The sequence below is a fragment of the Coregonus lavaretus genome (genome assembly GCF_964263955.1).
Source record: "Coregonus lavaretus genome assembly, chromosome: 37".
Lineage (NCBI taxonomy): Eukaryota > Metazoa > Chordata > Actinopteri > Salmoniformes > Salmonidae > Coregonus > Coregonus lavaretus.
Window position 1 is genome coordinate 8246396 of NC_140024.1, and position 20563 is coordinate 8266958.

General features: G+C 43.7%; 2 protein-coding genes across 2 annotated transcripts; one reads left to right on the plus strand and one right to left on the minus strand.

Annotated features, from left to right (window-relative positions):
- Positions 1-254: 254 nt before the first annotated feature.
- On the minus strand, positions 255-16355 carry LOC311111557 (SHC SH2 domain-binding protein 1-like). Its single transcript, XM_084154309.1, has 13 exons — positions 16069-16355; positions 15485-15661; positions 15208-15323; positions 14613-14821; positions 13021-13116; positions 11790-12020; positions 11218-11395; positions 10684-10804; positions 6895-7026; positions 4932-5050; positions 4699-4785; positions 2486-2633; positions 255-1260 (listed from the first exon to the last, which is right to left on the minus strand). The coding sequence occupies exons 1-13, from the start codon at positions 16274-16276 to the stop codon at positions 908-910; spliced, it is 2175 nt and encodes a 724-aa protein (XP_084010435.1). The 5' UTR covers positions 16277-16355; the 3' UTR covers positions 255-907.
- A 2296-nt stretch (positions 16356-18651) lies between these two features.
- Positions 18652-20437, plus strand: LOC311111613 (histamine H3 receptor-like; the record flags this gene model as incomplete). Its single annotated transcript, XM_084154382.1, has 3 exons — positions 18652-18979; positions 19186-19352; positions 19541-20437. The coding sequence occupies 3 exons, from the start codon at positions 18652-18654 to the stop codon at positions 20435-20437; spliced, it is 1392 nt and encodes a 463-aa protein (XP_084010508.1).
- Between the last annotated feature and the right edge of the window lie 126 nt (positions 20438-20563).

The window sequence follows — 20563 nt, forward strand, 5'->3', positions numbered from 1 at the left end:
CCAGTCAAATGCTGACCTAAATATGGACTTTTGTCAGTCTGTACTCATCACCAGATACATTTTTTTTCCATCACTGGGCAGATGTTTTCACTGAAATAATGATTACCAGCACCATTTAATTCAGTTTTGGATTTGTGGAATAAATTGGTCTATTGAGGTCAGCCTGGGACACCTCATAAGAGGCAGTACAACGTGCTGTAATTTCACAGGGGCATGTTGGATTAGGTAATGAATCAAACTGCCTGTGGTGTAATGAGGTTTTACCAGCCTTTTAATCCCCAGGAAATTAATCAACTGGAATTAAACAATTGTGAGCATCTTATAAAAGGTGAAGCCTTAAGCCCAGAAAACCAATAAGCCGCCTTCCACATTTTCCCCTCTCATCTGTCCTGTGTCCTGGTGTAAAAAACAAATAGATCAAAACTTATATAAATTCTAATTTTATTGGCTCATGATTTTGAATGTTTACAGAGTGCTTTCAGCAACATTTGATAAAGGAATGACCAGAACTACAGGTGAGGGTGAGATACTAACTCAAAATAAGGCAATGTGATTTCCCCCAACACAAACACAAAATAATTTAAAGCAGTGTCATCTTAACAATATCCATAACAAAGAATCATACAATATCCACCAAAAAAAGTGAAAAAACATTTGCGAAGGACATTTGAGACTCATCATTAGTGTCATTGTGAAAATAATTATGTTTATTAGACTCAGGTCTCCACAATATCAGTATACTAAAATTTGAATTGTATTAAAAAGCCATGTTAAAAAAGCATTTAAAAATACACATACCCACTCACAAGCTAGTGCAGCAAAATGTTGCAAAGAGGTTAGAATAAATAAAGTAAAAGTGTGTTTGTGCATGTATGGCCTACAGAACAGGAGGACGGGTCAGTTAGTATCAGTACAAGAAGGTGCCGAAGCTGCCCATGCCGTTTCTCCTGAACTGGTTGTCCTGGATGGAGACAAACATCTCCTGGGAGAGCAGGTTGTCATCTGCCTGGGTCACTCCCAGCTCCTTCAGCCTGCTCTTCTGGCATCGCTGCTTTTTGGCTGACGTGGCCACCAGCTCCCTCTTGATGGCATCGTTGCCCTCCATGAACTTTGGAGGAACGTCGTAACAAGACGAATAGGAGACTGGTTCCTTCACAGAGCAGTCGTCCACCACGATGAGGGGCACGTCTACATCCACCTGCATCTTCATCTCACCTTTCATCTCCTCTTCCCCCTCTTCTTCTTTATCCAGTGGCTCATCTGGAAAATAACCTGAATCAGTTCATGACAGGTTTGTCAACACCTCACTGTGACATTCAGACTTAATACCACTACTTCCACTTCCTTCTCCATCATGACATTCTGATTTCTCATGTTTATGAAAACACCACATCTTCCTGTGAAATATTACTACATTCTGTTCAAATCAGACTGACAGTGTATTCTAACAAAGACTGCCCTTTGGGATCAATCGTAGATAATTGCCTTTTCAAATCAAAATGCGAGCATCCTCTTTTCAACGTTTAAAGTGGGGAATGGAGTGTTGATAAATGTTTTATTTACAGCTTTCTTTTTGCTAATTCTGGAAGGGAAATAATGCATCATAATGGACATCTTTTCAATAACAACGCAAATGACAATTATTACCCAGTTGTTGGCTTAGTAGTGTCTCTGCAAAACTGATTAATGCTGTAGATAACATTTTTGAAAGGTAATCTGAAGAGAAGAGATAGCTTTGTTAATTTTGTTTTTTTTAATTAAAATTTCAGCCATTTTCGCTCATTCCCCTGTCTGGGGTAGGTATTTATTCCTGTGTACTGGGGTCAAACAATAAGGGACATTCCATTAGAGGACGTTGGAGAGGGAGAGAGATGAAAAGAGAGTTCTCCAGATGTATTTTAAGCCATGCCACCTTCAGCTGCACCTTTTATTCTGCAGCTGCCCTGGACTGAAGGTCAAGCACATTTTCTCTCAAACTTTCCAGTGAAACTAACTCAGCCTTCCAGAGATAGTAAACCCATTGATGTGGGGAAGTACCTAGTCTCGCGTGGCAATCCTTCCCAATCCTGTCTTGTTGATTCTACTATTGGAAGTCTGGAGAACTTCAGTATTGGATTATGTGCTTGAATGGGAGTGCTGGCATTCAACGTTCAAATTAGATTGGCTCTAAGTATAAATGACATTTCCCCTCAGTGCCATTTCCCAGTTTTTTCCTTGTTTCGTCCAAGTCTCTTTTCCTACCATGTAAGACAAAGTTTTAGTAGCATGTGCGGTGTTAGTATTGTTTCTTAAGCTTGCTAGCTTCTTGCAAATCAGAATAACGTTCAGAAACACAAAACTCAATTTGGAACGCCACCGATGCAAAATGTGACAGATTTGATAAGTGTTAATGCATCACTAGTTTCCATCTAGACTCTGTCGTACTCCACCCCTTTTTATCATATTCCTGAGGAGAACTTTCCCAGGCTTTGGAACTAGTTAGTACCAGTTGGGGTGTCTTCCTGTGCAGCCTCGCCCTGTACAGCTGCAGCATCACTAGGTTTGACCAGGATCACTCCGTATCCCTCGTTGTTGTGGATCACATTGTTCACCATGGTGATCTTGGGCATGGTGTCCAGCTCATCAGCAAAGTCCTGGGGGAAGAAGGGATGGAGGAGGTTGACAGATTGAGCAACAGAGAGAGGGGAAAGACGAGCATAAACAGAGTCATCACGTCTGTCTTCCTGCTTAAGTTGTCCTGGCCAAGTCCAACACACCGAGCAGAGAGACAACAGGAAGGAAAGCCCTGTGTGAGGGAGCGATAAAAAACACACTACTGTTCTATCCTCAGGGAATGAGATAAGACCCCAGAACTCGTCTGGAGTTAACTAGGGAAATAAGTCCATATTTGTTTTTGCTGTGTGTGTGTACGCATTTTAACATACACTGCTCAAAAAAATAAAGGGAACACTTAAACAACACAATGTAACTCCAAGTCAATCACACTTCTGTGAAATCAAACTGTCCACTTAGGAAGCAACACTGATTGACAATACATTTCACATGCTGTTGTGCAAATGGAATAGACAACAGGTGGAAATTATAGGCAATTAGCAAGACACCCCCAATAAAGGACTGGTTTTGCAGGTGGTGACCACAGACCACTTCTCAGTTCCTATGCTTCCTGGCTGATGTTTTGGTCACTTTTGAATGCTGGCGGTGCATTCACTCTAGTGGTAGCATGAGACGGAGTCTACAACCCACACAAGTGGCTCCGGTAGTGCAGCTCATCCAGGATGGCACATCAATGCGAGCTGTGGCAAGAAGGTTTGCTGTGTCTGTCAGCGTAGTGTCCAGAGCATGGAGGCGCTACCAGGAGACAGGCCAGTACATCAGGAGACGTGGAGGAGGCCGTAGGAGGGCAACAACCCAGCAGCAGGACTGCTACCTCCGCCTTTGTGCAAGGAGGAGCAGGAGGAGCACTGCCAGAGCCCTGCAAAATGACCTCCAGCAGGCCACAAATGTGCATGTGTCTGCTCAAACGGTCAGAAACAGACTCCATGAGGGTGGTATGAGGGCCCGACGTCCACAGGTGGGGGTTGTGCTTACAGCCCAACACCGTGCAGGACGTTTGGCATTTGCCAGAGAACACCAAGATTGGCAAATTCGCCACTGGCACCCTGTGCTCTTCACAGATGAAAGCAGGTTCACACTGAGCACGTGACAGACGTGACAGAGTCTGGAGACACCGTGGAGAACGTTCTGCTGCCTGCAACATCCTCCAGCATGACCGGTTTGGCGGTGGGTCAGTCATGGTGTGGGGTGGCATTTCTTTGGGGGGCAGCACAGCCCTCCATGTGCTCGCCAGAGGTAGCCTGACTGCCATTAGGTACCGAGATGAGATCCTCAGACCCCTTGTGAGACCATATGCTGGTGCGGTTGGCCCCGGGTTCCTCCTAATGCAAGACAATGCTAGACCTCATGTGGCTGGAGTGTGTCAGCAGTTCCTGCAAGAGGAAGGCATTGATGCTATGGACTGGCCCGCCCGTTCCCCAGACCTGAATCTAATTGAGCACATCTGGGACATCATGTCTCGCTCCATCCACCAACGCCACGTTGCACCACAGACTGTCCAGGAGTTGGCGGATGCTTTAGTCCAGGTCTGGGAGGATATCCCTCAGGAGACCATCCGCCACCTCATCAGGAGCATGCCCAGGCGTTGTAGGGAGGTCATACAGGCACTTGGAGGCCACACACACTACTGAGCCTCATTTTGACTTGTTTTAAGGACATTACATCAAAGTTGGATCAGCCTGTAGTGTGTTTTTCCACTGTAATTTTGAGGGTGACTCCAAATCCAGACCTCCATGGGTTGATACATTTGATTTCCATTGATACATTGTGTGATTTTGTTGTCAGCACATTCAACTATGTAAAGAAAAAAGTATTTAATAAGATTATTTCATTCATTCAGATCTAGGATGTGATATTTTAGCGTTCCCTTAATTTTTTTGAGCAGTGTATTTCTCCACTAAATTCAATTTTGGTTGAGAGAAGATCATGCCACAGGCTTGTAATTGAACTGAACCTAGAAAGAGATGCATAGCATAGCAGGCCGTTCCATTGATGTTGACAGTTTCCTGTGGAGGTTGGATGTGCTAGTGCTGGGAGCAGTAATATACAGATTGAAGTTCTTCTGGTCATTTACCAGTCTCTCACCTTGATCAGGATTCCTTCTTTGCAGTGATGTATGCCATTTCCCACCATACTGCAGACACTGCCAGGGTAAATCTCTACACCAGCTCCCTACAGCACAATAGTTATCAGCATGTAGAGACACAGCTAGGCTACTGCACAGCCTCATACACACAGGATGATGTAACATAACAGCTGGATTTGTACTAATAAAAAATAAACCACCATGAGAGTGATGAGCGTCAATGACCTCTCACCTTCGAGCCGTAGAGGTCACACATGTTCATGGTCAGGTGGGCTGACGTCCGCACAATGACACCTGTCGTCTCGCACTGAAGGACACAGTTCTCCATCTCCAGCTTACCCTGACGAACACCTGGAGACAAGAGGGAAATAAGACGAAGGTTGACACTAGGAGGAAAATAAAGAGGCCAGCTAGATCCTAGTATTCCGAATGGTCATACACACATAACCCATTCTACTCCTAGAAAGTAATTGATACAGTGAGGGAAAAAAGTATTATTTGATCCCCTGCTGATTTTGTACGTTTGCCCACTGACAAAGACATGATCAGTCTATAATTTTAATGGTAGGTTTATTTGAACAGTGAGAGACAGAATAATAACTAAAAAATCCAGAAAAACGCATGTCAAAAATGTTATAAATTGATTTGCATTTTAAATGAGGGAAATAAGTATTTGACCCCTGTGCAAAACATGACTTAGCACTTGTTGGCAATCACAGAGGTCAGACGTTTCTTGTAGTTGGCCACCAGGTTTGCACACATCTCAGGAGGGATTTTGTCCCACTCCTCTTTGCAGATCTTCTCCAAGTCATTAAGGTTTCGAGCCTGACGTTTGGCAAACGAACCTTCAGCTCCCTCCACATATTTTCTATGGGATTAAGGTCTGGAGACTGGCTAGGCCACTCCAGGACCTTAATGTGCTTCTTCTTGAGCCACTCCTTTGTTGCCTTGGCCGTGTGTTTTGGGTCATTGTCATGCTCGAATACCCATCCACGACCCATTTTCAATGTCCTGGCTGAGGGAAGGAGGTTCTCATCCAAGATTTGACGGTACATGGCCCCGTCCATCGTCCCTTTGATGCGGTGAAGATGTCCTGTCCACTTAGCAGAAAAACACCCCCAAAGCATAATGTTTCCACCTCCATGTTTGACGGTGGGGATGGTGTTCTTGGGGTCATAGGCAGCATTCCTCCTCCTCCAAACACAGCAAGTTGAGGCCAAAGAGCTCAATTTTGGTCTCATCTGACCACAACACTTTCACCCAGTTCTCCTCTGAATCATTCAGATGTTCATTGGCAAACTTCAGACGGGCATGTATATGTGCTTTCTTGAGCAGGGGGACCTTGCGGGCGCTGCAGGATTTCAGTCTTTCACGGCATAGTGTGTTACCAATTGTTTTCTTGGTGACTATGGTCCCAGCTGCCTTGAGATCATTGACAAGATCCTCCCGTGTAGTTCTGGGCTGATTCCTCACCGTTCTCATGATCATTGCAACTCCACGAGGTGAGATCTTGCATGGAGCCCCAGGCTGAGGGAGATTGACAGTTCTTTTGTGTTTCTTCCATTTGCGAATAATCGCACCAACTGTTGTCACCCTCTCACCAAGCTGCTTGGCGATGGTCTTGTAGCCCATTCCAGCCTTGTCCCTGACATCCTTGGAGAGCTCTTTGGTGTTGGCCATGGTGGAGAGTTTGGAATCTGATTGATTGATTGCTTCTGTGGACAGGTGTCTTTTATACAGGTAACAAGCTGAGATTAGGAGCACTCCCTTTAAGAGTGTGCTCCTAATCTCAGCTCTTTACCTGTATAAAAGACACCTGGGAGCCAGAAATCTTTCTGATTGAGAGGGGGTCAAATACTTATTTCCCCTCATTAAAATGCAAATCAATTTATAACATTATTGACATGCGTTTTTCTGGATTTTTTTGTTGTTATTCTGTCTCTCACTGTTCAAATAAACCTACCATTAAAATTATAGACTGATCATTTCTTTGTCAGTGGGCAAACGTACAAAATCAGCAGGGGATCAAATACTTTTTTTCCCTCACTGTATATGGCTGTTGCCAGATGTTAAGCAATGCCAGCAGCTTAGGCAGAATTATTCATGCAGGCCAATGGGTGGAGTGCCAGTAGAGTTGGGGGGCAGGGTAGATGTAGAGGCAGCATCACATTAGGAGAAGGACTAAGAGGACTCACAGAGGATGCCTTCGATAGCGTCGTGCTGGATGAACTTGACGTTGGAGATCTTCACGTCGGCTCCTGTTGACTCCACAAACGAGTCCCCTTTGTTCTTCTTCTCAATTACCACCTCATCAGGTAGGCCAAACCCTGAAAATAAAGATTTATTAGCCTACATCAGGGCCTAGAATTTACTTTTTGGTCCACTAGCCACTGTAGCAGGTAGATTTAAAGACCACCCCATCCCCACAAATGACACCAACAAAAAACGGAGCATTCTTTGTAATGTTTCTAAAACAAATGCATTACTAGTAAGAAGTAGTGATATATTGTTTCATTTCATTTTTTGTGACCTGAGTATTTTAACCAAAATATCACAGTTGAGACAAATGTTCACCTGCCTCTTCAAGGGCGGGAGGTTACCATGGTAATGCAACTCAGTCATGTTTGTGTCTGTGAGACAGAATGACTAGTAGCTACGTTGTCTTCTCTTCCATAGCAGTTGAAACTCAAACATTGAAAAACAACCTAGCTTGTGAACAAAAAAAATGTAAATAGCCAAGAAACAGTAGACTTTAGTTTCAAGTAAATTAGACCAACTTTTGTCTGTGCGCAGCTCTTCACGTGCACACAGCCCCCAGCCAGGCAGTGTTGCAGCGCGAGGTGAGATAGGCTATAGGGATTCATAGTTTTGACTTTGTGCAATTCATTTACCAGCTATGAAACAAAGGCAGAAACACTGCAGCTTTTATTTTGCTATAAATGTGATCATACTTTTCTATTTTTATTCGCAAACACGCATGAAATGCTCGCACTGTGGACTCTGACCACCCGCCAACGTGGCTGGTGAAATAGACATCTTACCCGCCAATGCCAAAATCTACCCACATTTGGCCGGTGTTCATTTTAGGCCCTGGTTTACATACATCTCTGCAGCGTAGAATAGATGAATGGGAGGAGACAGGTTAAAGAATGATTTTCATGCTCAACAGTTTCCCCTGTGTATTAACAATGGTCCATCACCCAAAGGACATCCAGCCAACTTGACACAACTGTGGGAAGCATTGGAGTCAACATGGGCCAGCATTCCTGTGGAACGCTTGACACCTTGTAGAGTCCATGCCCTGACGAACTGACGCTGTTGCAAAATCTCATTGCAACCAGTGGTGGAAAAAGTACCCAATCGTCATACTTGAGTAAAAGTAAAGATACCTTAATAGAAAATGACTCAAGTAAAAATCCACTTGAGTAAAAGTCTAAAAGTATTTGGTTTTAAATATACTTAAGTATCAAAAGTAATTGTAATTGCTAAAATATACTTAAGTATCAAGTAAAATCATTTCTAATTCCTTACATTAAGCAAACCAGATGGCACAAATTTCTTGTTTGTTTAATTTACAGATAGCCAGGGGCACACTCCAACATCATTTACAAACGAAGCATGTGTTTTGAGAGTCCGCCAGATCAGAGGCAGTAGGGATGACCAGGGATGTTCTCTTAATAAGTCTGTGAATTAGACCATTTTCCTATCCTGCTAAGCATTCAAAATGTAATGAGTAATTTTGGGTGTCAGGGAAAATGCATGGAGTAAAAAGTGCATAATTTTCTTTAGGAATGTTGCGAAGTAAAAATAAAATAAAATAAAAATCGGCAAAAATAATACAGCAATACTCCACTTACTATATCCATTTTCCCCCATCACCAACTGTACATAGAAAGAAGACTATCATATCGAATAAATTGCATTTGCTCCATCTTTGCATGCTGAGAGCTGGGACAACTGGGTCATGGCTCAATGGCCAGTGTTGGGTCCGAACACTCCTTCCAACCTCGTAGTGGTGTACATGACAAGTAGCAATTCAGCACAATCCCAGGCAGGCAGCACTGTACAACAGTGCAGAATGTGATGGACAGTGTTCTGACGGCTAGGGTTCATTATTCTCTGTTCCTTGACAGCTGGCCTGGAGACAGGTGTTCCACAATGTGGCCAACAATTCTACAGCACTGGCTGGGTTCCACACACTGCCATTGGAAAGGCCAAAGGCTGAATATCGATTGGTAAAGTCATAGGGCCATGCACACTTCCAGGAGAGGAAAACCCTATTCCCAGTGGGTTTCATGACAGGCAAAAATGTGCTACTGCTTAGAGAATGAATGGGGAAAAAAACGCAAAAATGGGTGCACTGATTGCAGATCACAAATGCATTCTGTTCTTAACAAGTGCTGACTAACAACCTCCTCACTAATGAATTCTAATGTCTCTTCGGGAACACACTCTTCTGAAATTCTCGCTATGCTTATGAAGATAGAGCGGAAAAATGCATATGATCAGTCTTTGATACAGCAATATCCAAAAAGCAATAAGCGCCTCTGTGTGCCCTGCTCCTCTAAAATATCAAAGGCTCTTTGGTGGGAGGGAGAATTATATTATGGTAATCCAGCGGTGGTCTAATTGAGTTGCTCTTCTCCTGTCGTGGTGCAGTGCCAGGCAGCGCCGCATCTAATTTCCCCTTTATCTCAGCTTTCAGGAGTTTCCTAGCACCACAGGGGGCCAAGCACATAGAAACAGACGCATGTAAAAAGCCGCTCCAATCTCCCCTCCGCTCCCTCTGACTCGGCAGGCCCCCCTATTTGCATAAAGAGACTGACACGGCGCCTCTGCTCTGACCTCTCCTCCCCCGCGCTAGCCTTCTCTATGCATTAATATCACCCCCGTTCAAACGCTTACTGCGCCATCAAGCTCTCTGCTATACATTCATTTCACTCCATGTATTGTATCTTGAGTGGTTGTTTTACCTTGCAGAAGCATTAACATGCCACATAGTACAGCCAGTACCGTAAAAGCATCAGCAGCATCTGAAACACTTACGTAAGTGTTCAATATGAAAATAACTTCCATGGCCATAACAGTACTTCGCAGCGCATTAGTCATAGCATAGCAACATCTTCTTTAGTGACAGAAAGGGATGGAAGGATTCAGACAACCTGCAAAATGTGTTGAACAACTCGCTCACATAAAAAAACTAAAACAGAGGGATATTTTTGCAATGACTGAACCTCAGACTTGGATGATTGGAAAACAGAAAATCAGAAGAGGCCTCTTGCTGGATTCAGGTAGTGGAATATGGACTTTTGAACTACCAAGCCTCCAGATTCTACTCCTCATTACCTGAAACCAGCAAGAGGCATCACTGGCTGGCTAATAGCAACAAAAGACACATACATACCAGTGGAGGCTGCTGAGGGGAGGATGGCTCATAATAATGTCTGGAATGGAGTGAATGGAATGGTATCAAACGTGTTTGATACCATTCCATTCACTCCATTGCAGCCATTATACTCAATTTCAGCCACTATTATGAGCTGTCCTCCCCCCAGCAGGGGACATGTAACTGCCAAAATAAAGGAAACACCAACATAAAGTGTCTTAATAGGGTGTTGGGCCATGATGAGCCGGAACAGCTTCACTGCATCTTGGCAAAGATTCTACAAGTGTAGAGTGAACTCTATTTGAGGGACGCAACACCATTCTTCCACGAGAAATTCCATAATTTGGTGTTTTGTTGACGGTGCTGGAATCTCCCATAAGTGTTCAATTGGGTTGAGATCTGGTGACAGACAGCCATGGCAAATGGTTAACATCGTTTTAAATCAGGAACCACACCTGTGTGGAAGCACCTGCTTTCAATATACTTTGTATCCCTCATTTACTTGCGTTTCCATTATTTTGGCAGTTACCTGTACATACATACAGCAGTAGTGCATCCTGCCATTATAAAGGCTGCTTTCAGACATGTGAAACATTACCTTCCACTGATATGGAGTCTGGGATACTGATGGAGCTGTTGACATTGTAGTGTCCTGGAAGGATGATGACCACGTCTCCCTCGTAGCAGGCACTCACAGCCAGCAGGGGCTCACTGTGAAACTAACATTTAACACAGAGCAGTTCCAGTACACAGTCTGTCTGTACAACACAGATCTGCACTCATGACTAAACAAAGACAGACACAAAAACACACGTTTTCTGCTTCTGACATCTCAGTGGAATAGAAAAATCAGGCGAACAGACACAGTTTCTACAAATCCAGGAACTAGGAAGGTCAAATAAAAGACAGCCCAAGCGCCTCAGCAAATCCCACAAATCCCAGCGCATTAGACCTATACACAAGTGTGACATGGTTAGAGAGCATAACCATTGGGTTTCGTCTCTGGTCATCTCATTAAACAGACCATTTGAAATGGAAACCTGGGCAAACTTAAATTTGACAAAATACAATATGCCTAAGAAGGGACGAATGTCATAGATTTTTAAAAAACTATTTTATTTTTTTGCCATACCTGTAGTTCAAACTCTTCCCCTGAGAATTCGGGCCCTAGCTTGTCTGCCATCAGGCTCTGCAGCTGGCTGACTGTAGTAGAGACAGACACGACATGGACCATCCGGCCGCCTGAGGCACGAGGCCCCTTGGCCCTGCACGACTGCTGCCCTGAGTTCACCTTGTATCCCAGCACATACCTGCAGTGTCAGGAGAGAACACATTCATGTAGACGAACACAATGGTACAGCATTGGACAGAGCAGAATGAATGATCTTCCACTTTCCCATAGCCTCTCGAAGTATAGGCCCAGTTGTGCATTAGTAGTAGCTATAAATTCAATTGCTGTCCCTCTTTTGTATTCTAACCAGAATATGATGCATTGAACTGGACTGTAGTGTTATTCTGTGAGAGGTTTTGCTCTCAACAGGGGCAGCATAGGTCAAACATGCTAGCTCAGGGACACAGAGCTGAATCCAATACCCTTTACTCAGTCTTCTGTTAGGAGACCAACTCCCATCAGTCACACAACTACTCCCTCAACACACACACTCTGCAGAGGCACTGATGGCCTGTATCCCCCTGGCCAGCTACCTGAGCAGCGGGTTCTCGATGATCCGGAGTTTGCGCTTCAGGGCCTCCATCTGCTCGTACATCCTCAGGCCATCCACCATGGACACGTTGTCTAGCTCCGACTCAGAGTCGCTGCTGATGCCGTTCCGCAGGCTAGAAAACTCCTGGAACTTCTGAGAGCAGCGTTCCAAAAGAGAGTGATACTCTGCCACAAGTCCAGCAGGCACCCGATCCTCCAGAATATCATAAAACCTGCAGGATTGACACAGCCACAGAGGGAGAAATACTTATTTTGTTTTCCTTTTTTAAAACACAATCGCATTATGAGGTGTCTTGAAGGACTGTTGGGAACAAACTGTTCAGCAACATTGAGGGCAACAGGAGGTTTAATTAAGGTGGGGTAAATCTAGAGGAGAAGCTCAGAGCACAACATTGTTTGTTTGATGGCGTTGTCCGTCATTTGAAAATGTTCTTAACCATTATTTGGAGAAAGAAAAATACAGGTGAACATCAAGATTCTGAACAAGGGGGGTCTTCATTCTATCTAAAAATCCGGTATTGATTGGGTTACAAAGACTATTTCTTTGTCTAGCAGGTTAATGTTCTTAACCATTATTTGGTCCCGTGTGAATCAGTTGGTAGAGCATGGGGCTCGCAACGCCAGGGTTGTGGGTTTGATTCCCACGGGGGACCAGTATGAAAAATGTACGCACTCACTACTGTAAGTCGCTCTGGATAAGAGCATCTGCTAAAATGACACAAATGTATAAAATATATAAAAGCAAATCGTGGACATAGTGTCCTTGTTATAAAATAGCAGCTGATTGGTCCCACAATAATAAGCTTTAGGTTTTCTGCTGAAGCCAATAAGATATCTTAACCCTCATCTCCACCCGTAAATATCCAACCATAAAAATATTACATAGGAGATGCCACAGCATGCTCACAAACCCCAGGTAAACACTGCCATCTAGTGGCCAAGTAATAATCTGCACCCTCTCACTGCAACAGCCTTCCAGCTCCAACCATTAGACATGGAGCTTGCTCAAGTGTGCCTGAACTGCACTGATTTGCAATGCTCTAAAGGTTCCTATGCCATATGGCCGTTTTGATAGCGGCATAAAATAATGGGCTCAACCTAGCCGTGTCATTGGCAGATCTGAACCAATACAGCCTAAATGAGAATGTGCCAATCTAGCCCACACACTGACTAATCTTCCCATTCCCCCCACTATCACCATTCTACACGCACAGCCTGAGGCGGGGCTCCACACATCTGACGAAGTAGTCAAAGTCATCATCCTCGTCCTCGTCGTCCCACTTTCTCCAGATGTGTTTGTAGAAAAACCTGAGAAGAAAAGGTTTGAGACAGTTCAGACAAGAGATTTCTCAGCACAGAAGCAGAACCATTTGTTCCAGTGTATCATCTCCCTTCAGGGTATTTCTCAGTGTATGTGTGTCACCACGACATTTGAACACGCCCTTCTGTTATTTAATATCACATAAGAACCAGTCCATTTATTTTTTTCTGCCGCTGTAATGTGACGGGTGATGTCGGTTCTGTCTCATCTGTCATGTCCATTGACATTATTTGAGTGTTTTTGTCATATAATAGCTGAGAAAATGTGTTTGCAGTGCATGGAAGTAGTTGAGTCAGCTGATAAAGAAAATAAAAAGGGGCCAACCAGCAGAGTGAAGCCGTTTTGAGCATTTTTATTGTGTGCATCTCATCTGATCCCCGGTGGTATCCATGGAGACACAGGATGCAACTGCCAGTAACCAGCCGGCCAGAGAGCCTAGCAGTGCTAGCTAGCTACGTCTATGAGAGGCAATGCCAACAACAGGTCGGCGGGGGGGGGGGGGGGGGGGGGGTTGAGGCAGAGGCTCCATACGAATCTCCATAATGCTGCTGTGTAAACTTTATGAACTCCCACCATCAATGCGGGTGGCGAGTCTGCATGATCAAGATTCTGAGACGTAGCTACCAACATTGCCCATTCAGAACTCTGCTGGGGAAGTCCTGCACTATATTGCACTCACAGATGTTTCTGATGTTATTACTGTACTGTCATGTTTGTAGGTGGAACCTCGACAACAGCTAAAGTGTCTGGTAAGACTATTATTTGTGCCTAGTGGGTCTACTTTGTTTATGTCGTTGTTGTTTTATTTAATGGTGCACTATACAGAAATCGATCTGCCATTTCCTGGTTGCTAAAATTCTAATAGTTTGCCTAAATTCAGTTTATGTGACAAAACAAGCAAGTATAGTGTAGATAATCATTGCACCATCTAAACCACTGTGAAATATATTTTCCATAACCACAAATATTGTATTTTCAGGTGTTTAAAGCTGGTGTACCAACCCGAAAGTAAAAGACTTAAGAATGGGAAACATAGAAATATTGTACATAGAACAGATCTACCGCCTCTTAGACTTGCGTTCAATGAGAATGAAAGATCTATAACTCCCATTTCTATGTGATTTTGGCCAGGTCGCCCAAAGACGTACATATTGCAGCTTTAACCACTCCAAAAAAGAAGTTCCCTCACAGGAAAAATAAAGTTATTCTAAAGTTCTATCAAGCGTACCAAAAGACAAGCATGAAAAATTCACACACATTAAGAGACGTTAAAGTCAGGCCCACCCAAATTGAATGTCAGTTCCACACCATTCAAACTCCTAAAACAAGAGGCCTGTTTCAATCATTTTTATAGGGGGATGGGACAAATCACCTTGGGCACTTTTTCTGATGCTTTCTCCTCTGACTTGGAAAGAATAATTGTGGCTTTAACAGCCCTTTGAGAAAAACCTTAGCAGTTTCAAACTTAACAATAGGGTCTTACCGGAGATGCTCAAGTGCCAGTGCAGTCTGGTCAAAGTCCCCAGACTCATCAAACACCACATGGAGCTCCTGCAGAGGCAATTTGTACAGAGTGGCCTCTAGGAGGGTGTTCATGGCCTCCTCTGTCAGCTCGCAGCCTCTTGTCTCACACTGCAGGGGCACCACCAGCTTCACCTGGGCTTTCAGCTCCTTATAGTTCACATCCACCACCTGAAGAAAGGGGAACAAGTATGAGGTTGTAACCTTCATATGACCATTTTTCATGGGTGAATGGTTAGGCTACTTCTGCTTCACTGGTCAGATCCAACCATCTGTATAACATTGGAAAAAATAGCTTGTTCACATTGTTTAACCAGACCTCTGGATTCAGATTCACTATAAAACTGCACTTGAGCATCTCCGGTAAGACCCTATTGTTAAGTTTTAAACTGCTAAGGTTTTTCTCAAAGGGCGGTTAAAGCCATAATTATTCTTTCCAAGTCAGAGGAGAAAGCATCCAGAGTACAAGTGTTCCAATTCATTCATGCAGAGTACAAAGCACAGCTTCTTTTAGACATGTCTCTTGCTGGGCAATCTTTCAGGTCGAAGTGACTTACCTCCACTAGCACATCAAACACGTCTGTGCACCACTGTGCCTGCCAGTCACAAGGCTCCAGAACCTTCTCCAGGTAGTCAGCTGTGAAGGCCTTCACCTCTGATGTTTTACAATCACCTGTCCAAAACAACAGCAGTCAGTTTGATTTAGTTTTATTTCCGATTTGTCACTGGGAGCCTTGAAAATCGATCAATATGGTTGTAGTATTCATATTGTATCCTCTTTAGCCAGTAAGCCTGACAACTGAATAGATGTAAGACTGTGGGAAGGTTACATACCTAGCATGTAGTCTTGATAGGCTTTGAATCGCTCGTAATAAAGTAGTTCATTTGTCTGAAAGGTGTCAGGAAGGGATGCATCTCCTATGTGTTCAGCACGTTGCAACCGAGTACCAGCTATATCAGTGTTGAAGTAGTCTGTGCCGCTGTCACCATCCTCCTCATTCTGGAAAAGTCCTGTGTTGGAAGAGAAAGTATAAGTTAGATTGATATCCTTTCCTTGTGTCCTCTCCTCCATCATTCACTGATCTGGCATGGCCTAGCAGCAGGTAATGATGAAGCCAGGGGAGATGAAAGAACCATGAATAAGTACTGAGTGAGACAACCATTTGTTCTCCTCTATTCCTCTAACAGTTCTTTGAAATACAGCAAATAGGTTAATGAGATATACCTAGCCTTATTTGTTGTTATGAGTCAACGGTTGGTGGAGTTGCATGTTTCGCTAGTTACAGTACAGTAACGTTAGTTAGATAACGTTACTTAATTTCCTTACCTAGCCAACGTTGTTAGCCTGCTAACATTATTAGCCAGTTAGCTAGGCTAGCTGCACGGTTGAAATGAACAACAATAGTTATTAAACAAACCTTTTCTGACAACATCTCCTTGTCGCAAATTCAAATCTCTGACATCCTCTTTTAATTCGACATTTGACTCCAAATCCACTTTGTCGGGCTTGTTCTGTCCACTTTCACTTGAATCTGCTGTCGACCTCATTCCATCCGCCGCCTTGTCTCCTCCTGCTTCAAGCTGAGGCTCCGTCATACTAGATGAACAACCGTCTTCTTCAGCCATTGTAAAACTTTCAAACTAGCCACAGCAGAGGTCTAAATGTATAACAAAATCCAGCCCTGACAAGTGAAATGACAGGGGAGCTAGCTAACTAAAGGTGCCTTTGGTTAAAAAAAATATGCACTTTCACACAAACAACATTGTTGCTAATTTCAAAATTTCCCCGGTTTAGGGAGTCTCGACCAATGAGCATTGACGTTGGCTAAACGTGTGGGGTGGTTCCATTGATGGGCGTTACCAATAGTAAACCAGTTCTTTCTTTCTACATATGAGAGAAAATGTATCACAAATTGTAAAGAATCTTTGATAATATGTTAAATCAGAGACATTTATATCCAAAGGAAATGCCTGGTCTTCCCTATAGCTTTGACCTGTTATATTGTTGCATATGGGAGGAAGCTGAGGGACACACTTTGACTATTGAGATGCAGCCCTAGCCACTGAAGTTCATAATATTGTCCAGTAGGTGTCAGCAGAAACATATTTTCAAGAGTTTTTCAAGTGAAATCAACCAGGTCATAAATGAAACAGATAAAGAGACGTGATAGATTAATTGATCAATTAATATTTATTATCAATTACATCAGACAGTATTATCAAATATTTAATTTATTTCAAAAGGGTTAAAGTGAGCTTGCTGGTGATGTAGAAAATAAATTCTCAGTGGTCTAAGGCGCCGCATCGCAGTGCTAACTGTGCCACTAGAGATCCTGGTTCGAATCCAGGCTCTGTCGCAGCCGGCCGCGACCGGGAGACTCATGGGCGGCGCACAATTGGCCCAGCGTCGTCCAGGGTACGGGAGGGAATGGCCGGCAGGGATGTAGCTCAGTTGATAGAGCATGGCGTTTGCAACGCCAGGGTTGTGGGTTCGATTCCCACGGGGGGCCAGTATAAAAAAAAAAATGTATTCACTAACTGTAAGTCGCTCTGGATAAGAGCGTCTGCTAAATGACTAAAATGTAAATAGAGGCCTTTTGAGTTGAAAGATTGCATGTTCATATCTATTTTCTTGATAATTGTAAACCCTTGTGACAATATTCCAGTATGTTAAGTGTTATTTATCGTTTTTTGAGACCTTAATGTGTGAGGAACACATGTTCTGTGGGCGTTCACAGATGGGCTGTCATTTAGGCTGCTTCATTCTCCTGACAGCATGCCCACGTAGCCTACACGCTGGGTTAGAAACAGCCCAATTTAGTTGTTTTGGTAGCCCAGCGCTGGGTAAAAGGCGCAGTGTCCCATGATGGCGGTGGGGTTATGGTATGGGCAGGCATAAGCTATGTACAACGAACACAATTGCATTTTATCGAAGGACATTTGAATGCACAGAGATACCTTGATGAGATCCTGAGGCCCATTGTCGTGCCATTCACCCGCCTCCATCAGCTCATGTTTCAGCATGATAATGCACTGCCCTATGTCGCAAGGATCTGTAAACAATTACTGGAAGCTGAAAATGTCCCAGTTCTTCCATGGCCTGCATACTCACCAGACATGTCACCCATTGAGCACGTTTGGGATGCTCTGGATCGACCTGTAAGACAGCGTGTTCCAGTTCCTGCTAATTTCCAGCAACTTCGCACAACCATTGAAGAGGAGTGGTACAAAATTTCACAGGCCACGATCAACAGCCTGATCAACTCTATGCGAAGGAAATGTTGCACTGCATGAGGAAATTGGTGGTCACACCAGATACTGACTGGTTTTCTGATCCACGCCCCTACCTTTTTATAAAGGTATCTGTGACCAACAGATGCATATCTCTATTCCCAGTCATGTGATATCCATAGATTAGGGCCTAGTGAATTTATTGACTTTGATTGATTTCCTTATGAACTATAACAGTAAAATCTTTGAAATTGTTGCATGTTGCATTTATATTTTTGTTTAGTATAGAATTAGTATTTGACACAACTTTGCAAAGCCAGGTGCTCAGCCACAATATTAATATGAAATTAGATGAAAATAATTTCCAGGAATAGTTTTCAGACATTACATTTTAATTTACTTTTGCCTTGGAAATTAATATTTTCTCACAGCAAAAATTGTGTTTAGAAAGAAATACAGAACACCCATATGCTTTCAAATGTTGTGTATTCTAAGGAATTCACAATTATAATCTTTATTTCACTATCTTTATAAACTGTCTGCTCAATCAGACAGAGTAGATAGGCATCATATGTCCTGTTTTTCCGTTCTCACATGCACTGCAAAACAACCAATAAAAACGCAGCTCTCGTTTTATGTAGGCTGCAGCCTATAAAAACGACATCTTCCTCCTCGTTTTCCGTCTTCACACGAACACCATGGCAATGTCAGCTTTAACAATTTAACATGCTATTGGCTGTTTAAGCTAATATAAAACAAATTGAGGAACCATGCAACCCGAATCTTTATTGCTGGGTGCTGGATCTTCCATGGCCGTCACTTCGCATTGGAAATCGAATGAGATGCTCAACTGGTCTGTGGTTACCCAGGGAAACGCCACCGCGCTTGGCGATATGGAGATGCCTGGTAACCCGCGTTCGCATTATGGACAATTCTCTCCGTCTACCTCCGTGTTCTTGGCGGTGCTCATGACGCTTCTTGTCTTCGCCACTGTGCTAGGCAACGCGCTTGTAATATTAGCCTTTGTAGTCGAGAAAAGTTTGCAAACTCAAGGGAACTTTTTCTTTTTGAATTTGGCCATAGCCGACTTACTCGTTGGTGAGTGCGTAAATGTATTGTGTGAGCAAATACATTGTGTGCCATTGTTTTAAAGGTATACATACTGTTGTGCATGATTCATAAGCTACTGCTACTCATACATATTTTCTCTCTGTACTGTTCTATATTGCCAAAATAAGTGAAAACGCGTTTCATATGCGTGTTTAATATTCGTGCGTAAAATGTGTGTTCCATCCCACCTGTAGGAGGCTTTTGCATTCCGGTGTATATCCCTTATGTCATTACCGGCGAGTGGAGACTCGGACGAGGTCTGTGCAAGATATGGCTGGTGGTGGACTATACTTTATGTACTGCATCAGTGTTCAACATCGTCCTGATCAGCTTCGACAGATTTATATCTGTCACACGAGCGGTGAGAAAGCATTTATGCACGGTTATCCTTTCCTGCGCAGGTTTCATTTTCAACTGACTGCTAGTGATATGGAAGTAATGAAATGTAAAGCAATATAAAAAAATATAGATGAAAGATTTTATTTAGTGCACCAAGAACTTTGTACACCCTATTTCAATAATGCCACCATTTCTTTATTTCTGTATTAGGTGAGCTACAGGTGTCAGAAAGGTGTGACGCGGGAGGCTGTTCTGAAGATGATGAGTGTGTGGCTGGCTGCTTTCCTACTCTATGGGCCAGCGATCATCATCTGGGAGTACATCACTGGTAATAGCGTGGTGCCCGACAAAGAGTGCCACGCTGAGTTTTACTTCAACTGGTATTTCTTGATGACAGCATCCACTGTTGAGTTTTTCACCCCATTTGTTACTGTCATGTACTTCAACATCAGCATCTACATCAACATCAGGAGGCGGAACCAGGTGAGGGATGAGCAGCCTGTCGAGGGGCCTGGGGACTGTGAGATGGAGGCCCTCAAAGCTGGAGTTCAGCATGTATTCTTCGTCAGACCAGTGGAAGGTGAAGCTCCAAGGATCCCAGACAATGCTGCCAGGTTAGGAGGTATTCTATCTACTGCTAAAGTGTCAGCAGTAACTGGGAACAGCAACCATGAGAGAAGTAAGGACAGCACGATTCTGGACCTTCCTCCACTGCAAGTGGGTGATATGGTCCAGCATTCCAGGAGGACGCGGTTCCAGTCTGCGGAGCACTCGTTCAGTAAACAGCGCAGCCGATCTGAAGTAGCTGCAAGTCGTTTTCGTCTCTCAAAGGACAAGAAGGTTGCCAAGTCACTTGCAGTGATTGTGTGTGTATTTGGCCTGTGCTGGGCTCCCTACACACTGTTAATGATCATCCGTGCAGTTTGCCATGCCCAATGTGTCCAGCACTACCTGTATGAAATCTCCTTCTGGCTACTGTGGGTCAACTCCTCCATCAACCCTGTCCTTTACCCGCTGTGTCATACCAGCTTCAGAAAGGCTTTCAGAAAACTGCTTTGTACCACCAAGATTAACATTCAGCCACAGTATATGGAACAAGTGTATTAAGCATGACCAACTTGCACTGACAACGATGGCCTTGTTCTGACAGTTTTACATAATCAGTTGTCTCATGATGTCAGTGTAGGTGGAAAGCTGGTGTTGCAGAGCACTTAACTGGGTACAGATGGTCTC